At 36.9% G+C, this 10,365-nt stretch overlaps 2 protein-coding genes and 1 non-coding gene across 4 annotated transcripts; all 3 read left to right on the forward strand.

Moving 5' to 3' along the window:
* Positions 1-677: 677 nt before the first annotated feature.
* On the forward strand, positions 678-3,886 carry LOC106374401 (protein S-acyltransferase 21). 2 transcript variants are annotated; one of them, XM_022700616.2, is made up of 10 exons: positions 678-1,076; positions 1,351-1,464; positions 1,533-1,653; positions 1,723-1,883; positions 2,214-2,282; positions 2,362-2,433; positions 2,509-2,637; positions 2,715-2,795; positions 2,899-3,090; positions 3,174-3,886. In XM_022700616.2, exons 1-10 carry the CDS (start codon positions 1,032-1,034, stop codon positions 3,819-3,821), a joined length of 1,632 nt encoding a protein of 543 aa, XP_022556337.2. In that variant the 5' UTR covers positions 678-1,031; the 3' UTR covers positions 3,822-3,886. The 2 variants fall into 2 exon arrangements, with proteins under 2 accessions (XP_022556337.2, XP_013669894.2); XM_013814440.3 differs by having other exon boundaries at positions 697-1,076; positions 2,899-3,108.
* Positions 3,887-4,091: 205 nt separating this feature from the next.
* TRNAD-GUC lies at positions 4,092-4,163 on the forward strand. Its single transcript has one exon. It is a non-coding gene; the product is annotated as a tRNA-Asp (tRNA).
* On the forward strand, positions 4,098-7,809 carry LOC106374400 (MLO-like protein 5). Its single transcript, XM_013814439.3, has 15 exons — positions 4,098-4,604; positions 4,692-4,749; positions 4,820-5,046; positions 5,129-5,245; positions 5,332-5,389; positions 5,516-5,604; positions 5,698-5,772; positions 5,857-5,945; positions 6,035-6,084; positions 6,174-6,214; positions 6,310-6,483; positions 6,568-6,603; positions 6,685-6,752; positions 6,835-6,895; positions 7,022-7,809. Exons 1-15 carry the CDS (start codon positions 4,461-4,463, stop codon positions 7,247-7,249), a joined length of 1,515 nt encoding a protein of 504 aa, XP_013669893.2. The 5' UTR covers positions 4,098-4,460; the 3' UTR covers positions 7,250-7,809.
* Positions 7,810-10,365: the final 2,556 nt, after the last annotated feature.

Consider the following 10,365-nt stretch of genomic DNA (forward strand, 5'->3'; position numbering starts at 1 on the left):
TATTAGTCATTTATGGTAATTCCGTAGGTTTTATTTAAGGAAAGAAAATATCATATCATATCATTATATCATATAGTTTGACCAACTTATGTATCTAACAACATATAAAAATTGAATGTGGACCTACTTATTTTTCAATTGAATGTAATTGACTACCTAATTGAGTGCCACCTATGCATTGGGGCCTCTTTTAATTAATACAAAATTGAGGTTACATCTTTTCAAATTTTAGTCATTTATTGTCGTTTTTAAAAATTCAAAATATAACATATACGAAAAAATCTAAATTTTATTTTTATAGCTAATTTGATTTGTTAATTTATTTTAATAATATAAAATTAAACAAAAAATGATGGAGGAGATATACATTGTTATCAAATCTTTATTATTAAACTCATTAATTGTCATATATATATTAGTCATTTATGGTAATTCCGTAGGTTTTATTTAAGGAAAGAAAATATCATATCATATCATTATATCATATAGTTTGACCAACTTATGTATCTAACAACATATAAAAATTGAATGTGGACCTACTTATTTTTCAATTGAATGTAATTGACTACCTAATTGAGTGCCACCTATGCATTGGGGCCTTTTTTAATTAATACAAAATTGAGGTTACATCTTTTCAAATGTTCCTCAGTTAATATATAAGGGATGTCACTAATCCTATAACTTTTTAAATTATTCATTTGTTCTCTAACAGCTTGTGACTACATCCCCGAGAGACATTCTTTGACCGACAGATTCTGGCCAAAATAAAACATTCAAAAGTTCTTTGAAAATTCCTTCACGGGTCGACTTTAATACTTTCTCCTAAACTCGGGTCATCCTCCAATACATTAAATGACGTTACAGTAGCTGCTGATTTTAGGGGAAGCAAAACAAAAACAACAACAACATCAACAATCACTCTCATTTTCAAATTTATTTTTTTTTCTTCTTCTCTCTGTTTTGAGTGATCTCAGAAGAGTTTTCCGGCAGATAAAACATTTAGGGGGGCTTTTAAGTTTCTCTTCACTGCAATGGCGAGAAGACATGGCTGGCAACTCCCAGCCCACACATTCCAGGTTATAAGATTTGCCTACTTCACTTAGTATATTATTATAAAGAGATCTCTTTTGACTTGGTTTGAACGATTGTGAAAAGTCCCCTGTCTTAATCTTGTGTTAAGTTTGTTCCTTTGCCGTGAAAATGACATCAAATAGTTTTGTTTGTATCTGAGAATTTTCACTTTCTTGTGACTATAAGAGCTGTGCACATTTGAGTGTAAGTATTATATACACATTTCTTGTGCATTTTTCAAGATCCATTGTACTCAATTTCGATTCTGTTGATGTGCAGGTTGTGGCGATAACTGTGTTCTTCTTGCTCACTATCGCATACTATGCCTTCTTTGCTCCGTTTCTCGGGAAGATACTCTATCAGTACATCGCCTTTGGTGTCTACTCATTCTTGGTAAGAACTTGTTTTATACTAAGCTTGTTGTATACCTCTCACAACTCTGATCTCTCTCTTTTGCCTAGGCGTTTTCGGTTTTTGTGCTGTACATCCGATGCACTGGTATAGACCCTGCGGATCCTGGAATCTTTGTAGACGCTGTTAACACTCCAGCTCATAAGTCACAGACCAGTAACTACGCGCCTGGTTAGTGCTTAATCACTGATGCTGTGTGATAATTTTTGTTCTTTGCTTAGAGTGATGTTAATGTTGCAGAGAATGGTGTGCCGTATACTAGACACGGCTCAGGTTGCTGTAATGCTGTAGGAAGATTCATCTGTGGTTGTTTAGTATCGCAAGATTGCCGTAGAGACACCCATCAGGAGGAACCAGGGGAGCAAGAAGAAGCTCTGTTCTGCTCTTTGTGCAATGCTGAGGTATACTCCCTCCGTATCATTTTAAGTGGTGTTTTAAGAGAAAAAAATTGTTTCATTTTAAGTGATGTTTTCAAGTTTCCGTGTAAAAAGTAAATGCAATTTTATGTTTTTGACTATTTGTATTCTCCAGTATGATTTTTTATTGGTTGAATTATATGGTACTTATTGTTGTTTTTATACAAACGAGAAAGATTGAATAAAATTTTGTAATTCCTTAATCGGTGTGCAAAAACGTTAAAACCCACTTATTGTGATACAGAGGGAATATTATTTATATTTGCTTCTGTTAAAAACCTTTCTCATTGCGTAACACTACATTTTTTCTTTAAGGTGCGTAAGTTTAGCAAGCATTGTCGAAGTTGTGGCAAGTGTGTTGATGGTTTTGATCATCATTGCCGGGTATGCAGTTTTAAAACTTAGTTGTATTAATAAATTTAGCATTTTTACTAATATGTCATGTCACTATCTCTTGTCTTAGTGGTTGAATAACTGTGTGGGGCAGAAGAACTACATCAGTTTTGTGTGTCTTATGGCAGCAAGCTTCTTCTGGGTATGTTTTCACTTCAAGATTGATTATGGTTATCTCATTAGATAACATCTAATGACCTTGCCAATGTGACAACAGCTTCTAGTTGAATTTGGAGTTGGTGTTACTGTCTTTGTCCGATGTTTTGTGGAGCAAAAGGCGATGGAACATCTCATAACCGAGAAGCTTGGACTTGGCTTCTCCCGTCCTCCATTTGCCGCTATTGTGGTAAAAATAATGTTGGTTCTGTTCTATCTTCTATCAATTTTTAGTTTCCAACTTGAGTTTGCTTTCTTATTCTGCAGATTGTTTGTACAGCTCTCTCGTTTCTGGCTATAGTACCACTTGGGGAGCTTCTCTTCTTCCACATAATTTTAATCCGAAAGGTTTTGTAATTTTTTTTCTTTTGCATCATGTTTAATCACTACACTTTACAGACACATAAAGACATGAAGCTGAGGATTGTTATATCACTTTTGGTGGCTGCAGGGAATCACAACATATGAATATGTTGTTGCTGTGAGAGCACAAAGCGAGCCGCCTGGACCGTCTATAGATGGGGGAGACGAGTATAGCCAGCCACCTTCACCTGCAAGCTCAGCTGTGACAGCTGCTAGTGGAAGAAGCTCTCTCGGATTGAGCATTCAGTACCGTGGCGCCTCCTTGTGCACACCTCCAAACGTATTCATGGATCAAAATGTAATTAAAAAAAAAAAACTGATGATCTTTTTTCACTTCATTTGTTTAATCTCTCTTTTTTTCAGGATGATGTGATCCAGCATCTGGAGCAGCCTGGAACTGTACGTTCCACCATAGATCCAGACAAAAAGCCACCTCAGCGTCAACAAGTAAGGATCAACCCGTGGAAGCTAGCGAAACTCGACTCAAACGAAGCGTCTAAAGCAGCTGCGAAAGCGCGTGCATCCTCATCAGTGCTTCTTCCATTAGCTTCTCGACAACACCCTCACAAAACCAGCAGCAACGCAAGCGGGAGAAGCAGCCCCGCTCCAGCTTTGACGAGAGACCACTTCAACCCAATGTACATGTCATCATCAGCTAACGAGTCACCGTTAAACGAAGAAGAAAGAAGAAATGTCATTATTGCTGCAGCAGCTAGGAGAAACATGCCTACAAGCGATGAGAGCTCAGTGGTTTGGGATCCGGAAGCTGGCAGGTTTGTATCTTCTTCTCTTCAGACTCCAGGAACAGAGCTGGCTACTTTTGGAGGAGGAGGCGGTAATGAACGTCTCAACAGTGTAACTTCTTCTGGGAGTGATGGTAGCAGAAGGGTCAGAGGAACTCCGTTAACTGGTTACTTCCAGCAAGTTAGATCACAGAGAGGAGGGCAGCTTCCAGTGTTTATGCCTAGTGATTCTCAGCTGCAGAGACATGTATCTACTAGATTCCAGTAGAAACATTTGTAGTCTTGTAGGTGACTTAAACTTTTTTTTTTTAATTAAAGTTTCTTATTTCTCTCAAAGTCTAAGCGTAATTAAGAGACATAAGTAAGTTCAGCTATATAATTTGAATTTAAGAGACATAAGTATTAAGTATGTTCAGCTATATAATTTGAATGTAGTATAGTGTCTAATGTCTATGTTCACAAAAAAAAAGTAGTCTATGTTTAGATAGTGTCTTATTTAAATAAGTAGTATCTAATGTTTAGATATCTGCACATCAAAGTCGTTGTAGTATAGTGGTAAGTATTCCCGCCTGTCACGCGGGTGACCCGGGTTCGATCCCCGGCAACGGCGTTTTCTTCCTTTTAAATTGTTTATTATTTTATTTATTTATCATAAATTTGAAATTTCCCCATAAATGCGCCAAGTCGTTCATCTCCCCCTAAATTTCAGATACTCAAAACCATTAGAGAACCTAGGAACCAGCCATAAACAAACGTCAAAGCAAATTTCCAAAAACAAAAAATAAATAAAACAATTCTCCATCACCACGACGGAGACATATCCCCTCCGTGACTGCATGTTCCCCGCCGTTTATTCGCAATACAAAATTGTAATTTTTATAATCGTAAAACACATAATAAAAGAAAAATGGGAGGAGGAGGAGGCGGAGGAGGCAGTATAGAAGGCCCGAGAGAGCTTGATCAGACCCCAACATGGGCCGTCTCCACCGTTTGTGGAGTTATCATCTTGATCTCTATCATCTTGGAGCTCATGATTCACAAAGTCGGATCGGTAATTAAATCTCTAAACGATCCCCGAGAACTTCCTCTACATTTTTCTTATAATTAACATCATCACCCCACATGGATCGTTGCTCAGGTGTTCGAGAAAAAGAAGAAGAAAGCCTTATACGAAGCTCTTCAAAAGATCAAAAACGGTACCGTGGAACTCAAGGAAATAAAAAAACCTAGAGTTAAATGTGATATTGCTTTATTTTTTTTTGGCAGAGCTAATGGTTTTGGGATTCATTTCGCTGCTACTAACATTCGGACAAAACTACATCGCAAGCTTGTGCGTGGCGTCAAAATACGGTAACGCTATGTCCTTCTGTGGTCCGTACGATGGTCCATCTGGTGACACTAAGAAGGTAAAGGACACCGATCACATGCAGAGGCATCTTCTCTCCCTTCAACGCCGTGTTTTGGCTGGAGGTGCTCCTGCTGAGTGCAAGAAGGTCACCCATCTCTCTCTCTTGACTCTTTGCCTTATTATTACAAAAGATTCTCTATGTTGATGTTGATGTTGTTGTTGTTCAGGGCTATGTGCCGCTTATATCACTCAACGCGTTGCACCAAGTGCATATCTTTATCTTCTTCTTGGCTGTGTTTCATGTCATTTATAGTGCTATTACCATGATGCTTGGAAGAGCAAAGGTACATGAATTATATATTACAATGTTTGATCAATGTGGTGACATTGTTATGTGTTTGTAACTTATGGCTTTTTTTTGTAAATGCAGATTCGTGGATGGAAAGTATGGGAGGAAGAGGTCGTAAATGATCATGAAATGATGGATGGTTAGATTTGTGATTATGATTTCAGATGTGGTCTATATAATTAGGAAACATATTAACAATTTTTTTAAAAAATATTGTCTTGGGTTAAATTATTAACAATTTGTTTTTGATTCATGTAATCTATAGATCCTTCAAGATTTAGGCTTACACATGAGACATCTTTTGTTCGGGAGCATGTTAATACTTGGGCGAGGAACCGATTCTCCTTCTACGTTGTATGATTTTTGAGCTTCTTTATTCCATTTCTTGTGTCTCAAACAAGAGAAAAAAAAAAAAAATCCTCTTATGACTTTTGTTTTTTCTTGCAGATGTGTTTCTTTCGTCAGATGCTGAGATCTGTAAGAAAATCTGACTACTTGACGATGCGTCATGGGTTCATTAGTGTAAGTTCTTTGAAAATACGTATCCATTCTTGATATTCTTCTTTGAGATTAGTTTTGTTTCCAAATATTATTATGTTACTTTAGGTCCATTTGGCACCGGGGATGAAGTTTAATTTCCAAAAATACATCAAAAGGTCATTGGAAGACGACTTCAAGGTAGTCGTGGGAATCAGGTAACTCAAGAAACCTCTTAGCATTTATTCTTCTTACACTAACATTCATTTCTTCATCCTTTTCTGATGCAATTTTAAAATCTCTCCAGTCCTGCGCTATGGGCCTTTGTAATGATCTTTTTACTCGTTGATGTTCACGGTTCGTCATTTTCATATCCGTGCTATGTATAGTATTATTCAACACGGTATAACGTTTAGAATCTCATTGTTTCGGTATTAACGTTTTAGGATGGTATGTTACTGCTGTGATTACCATGGTTCCTCCAGTTGTAAGTGACTCAGTCTCTACCTTGTAGCTTTTGCTTCTATTAAAAGAACAATATAGAGAAAGTTTGTACTGACAAATCGTGTATGGTTTGAAAAGTTGACATTAGCGATAGGAACCAAGCTTCAGGCCATTATATCAGACATGGCTTTGGAGATTCAAGAGAGACATGCAGTGATACAAGGGATGCCACTAGTCAATGTCTCTGACCGACATTTCTGGTTCGCTCGTCCCGCTTTAGTCCTCCATATCATCCATTTCATTCTCTTCCAGGTACTTTCACGGCTTATAAAACTTGGCCGATTGATAAAAGTGTGTATTTTGTCTATGTTCTAATGAGCTTACTTGCTTGTTCAGAATGCTTTTGAGATCACCTACTTCTTTTGGATATGGGTAAATAAATATATACACACATCTCTCTTCTTCCCATGATGATATATGTTTAGTTCACTTATTCTGCTTCCATTTTTGCAGTATGAGTTCGGATTAAGGTCCTGTTTTCATCACCATTTCTACCTCATAATCATTCGGGTTGCTCTAGGGTGAGTCCTTTCTCGTTTACTTGACCCACAAGAAACACTGTTTTTATCAAAACTACCATATTTAAAACTTTTCTTAATGCAGGGTGGGAGTACAATTTCTTTGTAGCTACATCACACTTCCTCTCTACGCTCTCGTGACTCAGGCATGTCAAAGTTTTATTTAATATATTCTTTTGCCTCCTTTGAAAGTTTGGTTTATTTTTTTGAATATAATTTGAAAGTTTGGTTTAAGCTTTTACTTACTGTGGAGATTAAATGTTTTTATTCAGATGGGATCAACGATGAAGCGATCGGTGTTTGATGAGCAAACGTCAAAGGCGTTAAAGATGTGGCATAAGAATGCAAAGAAAAAGAGTGAAACGCCAGGTCCAGTGCCTACAACCCGACCTAGAACCGCGGGCGATATTGAGTCTGCTCCGGCTAACATCACCGCAAGTGTTGATAATAAGGAAGGAGAACAGGGCCGTAAACCTGGTGACCTATTAAGCGGTCCCTAGAAACCAGTTCGGTCAAGACACTGTACTTTCCGGCTTACTGAAATACTATTTCATAATTTTTATTATTATTATAGGTTCTAAGCATTTATTTTATGTAATTATTTGTTGTATAACAATAGTTCAATTTTGTACAGCCTACCAAAGGACATAATATAAATCTGACCTATATAGCCTACAAGCTCGGGTTTAGCATGATTGATTACCTTTAGCAACAACCTACCTTAGTGGTAAAGTTGATGTAGTAACATGTTTAAGCGATAACATATGTGATAAATAACCTATTTGCGGAATTTTTTTTTTTGTCATAACCAATTTGAGTAATGATTTATTTTTTTCTTTTTCAGGATTTGATCTTCAGATATTAAATAGAAACTAAAACTTGCAACCATTCGGGTCGGACTAGCCAGCTAACCCTAAAAGTAAATATATCATATAAGAACCAGCTTGGTTCAGTAAGAGAAACTTCAAGAAAATCCCGGGACATAGAAATCAAACCAAAGTTACAGTAAAGAAAAAGCAATGTCATTGGCTAAAGATTTCTTTTATTTGCTGGACAAGAAGACACATAAAAAAAAGAAATGCAAGTACGGAGAGCGTCTCTCTCTCTTATTAAAAATAACTTGAAAACACTTTTTTTTTTTTTTTTTTCTTTTGAAAACACTTTTTTACTATCCAAGTAGACAAATTGAGAAGAAGAGACTACTTTGGGAGTTTTAGCCGGAAAATAGATATGTCAAAGCAGATTCTTTCAACGATGAAGCGTTCATGGTGTTTTATGAGCAAACATCAAAGGCAGTAAGGCACTGAAGCAATTATGCCATAAAGAATGGAAAGAAAAAAGTGGAACGTCCGGTCCATTGCCTACTCCCCGACCTAAAACCGTCGGCGATATTGAGTCTGCTCGGGCAAAGATCACTACCAGTGTTGATGTTAAGGAAAGAGATCAGGCCTGTAAACCTGGTGACGTATTAAACAGCCTCTAGAAACAAGTTCGGTCAAGACACTATACTTTCCACTTAACCGGCTTACTCAAATACTACACAATTTTATAATTATTAGTACAGGTTTTAATCATTTAGTTGTGTTAGTACATGTTGTATGATAATAGTTCATTTTTGTACCAGTCTACCAAAAGACATAATACAAACAAACATGACCTATATAGCCTACAAGCTCAGGTTTAGCAAGATTGGTTACCTTTAGTAACCTATATGAGTGATAAAATTGTAGTAACCTGGTGATAAACCTATTTGAGAATTTGCCTAGTAACCAACTTAAGTAATTTAGTTTCGATTAAAACTTGCTACAATTCGGATCGGACCAGCCATCTAACGCTAGAAAGCCAGCTTTTGGTTTAATTCGAAAAACCATTAACAACATCCCGGTTCATAGAAATCTGAATAATTCGGAGAAGAAGGAACGGTTTTCTGTGTATTTCTGATAGAACGATTACAGATACATATATATGATTATATGAAAGGATAGTATTATCCTCTGTAACTCTGTTCTAAATGCCAATGATGGGTTGAACAAAAAAAAAAGCCAATGATGGGAAAAGATACACATATCGTATTTACGGAAACTAATCACAGGAAACTTGCTAATCTATTCCCTAAACATATGGGATTTGATACGAACATGCTTTGAAAATCAAACCAAATTTACAACAAAGAGTAACCGATATCATCGGCTAAATATATCTTTTACTTGTTGGACATGAAAATACACAAAAGACAAATGCTAGTAGGGAGAGATTCTCTCTCTAATAAAATGACTTTGACAACATATTTTCTTCACCAGCCAAGTGGATTTGATTAACAAGAATAGGGTACTTGGTGACATTCAGAAGTAAAGAACATCTCAAAGCAGATTCTTTCTTGTGGCCCCGGCTTGGCTTCATAGAGTCCAAGTTCATCAATCAAAGTTATGGAAACCTTTGTTTCACCCTTGGAACATTTAAAAAAAAAGGACGGTCAGAGATCAGACAATTCAAGTGAATGTGTTTTAATACGGCTTCGTCTCAACAAGAATAAATGTTTTTTTTTTTTGCTAAAAAACAAGAATAAATGTTTAGACTGGATATTCAGAAAACTAGTGGTTGGTGAACCAATCACAGCCAGGCAAACTAGTGGTTTAGATCGACCAAAAAGAATGATTATAATAAGGGTAATTAATTTACTAAATTGGCTTCGCTACTAGGAACACGGATGCTTAACTCGAAGTTTTTGCCATGTTCAATAACGCCGTCGTAAGCATCAAATTCTTTTGTTACTAGAATGCGACCGGCATCAGTACCCCACGGTGTAGTCGAAAAAATGTACACGACGATTTTTCCTCGGTAAATGTTGCTGCCTGTACATACAAAACATTTTGTTATGATTTTTTTTCCTGGAAAAAGAATGAAAACTTGGGAAGATCAGAGCAAAAATATTACGTACTTGAATTATTTGCGAAACCGGAAAATGTAATGGTTGGTTCGTCACTACAAGAAAACAGCGATATTCTGACGGACATTCCGACGGAAAATGAAATCCTCGGAATATACCGAGGAATTTCCGAAGAAATTCCGAGGAAACACAAAATTGGGTTTCCTCGGAATTTCCTCGGAATATACCGACGGAATTCCGAGGAAACTACAGTCCGTCGGAATATTCCGAGGAAATTCCGAGGAAAACTCTGTTCCTCGGAAAAAACCGATGAATTCCGAGGAAATATTATAGCCGTTGGAGAGCCGTTGGGGGATTTTACAAAATTCCGAGGAAATTCCGACGAACTAGTTTTGTCCGTCGGAATTCCGTCGGAATTTCCTCGGTATGTCGGCAAGATTTAAACTATAAATACAAGCACTCCTCTTCCTCTTCATTCACTTCATATCTTCATCCTCCCTCTTACTCTATTTACACACGAATTTGATTCATAAAAAATATGTCTTCTTCAAATTATTTTCGTTCTTGGATCGATCGACCTCATTTGGATCCGAACACGAGATTGCTTACGGAAGAATACCAACGAGGTATAACTGAATTCATGGGGTTAGTTCACCGACAACCGGAAGCAAAAACAGGTATGTTAAGATGTCCTTGCTCTAATTGTAAAAATAGAAAGGTTATTAAAGA

This window comes from Brassica napus, chromosome C4 (assembly GCF_020379485.1).
Source record: "Brassica napus cultivar Da-Ae chromosome C4, Da-Ae, whole genome shotgun sequence".
Taxonomy (NCBI): domain Eukaryota; kingdom Viridiplantae; phylum Streptophyta; class Magnoliopsida; order Brassicales; family Brassicaceae; genus Brassica; species Brassica napus.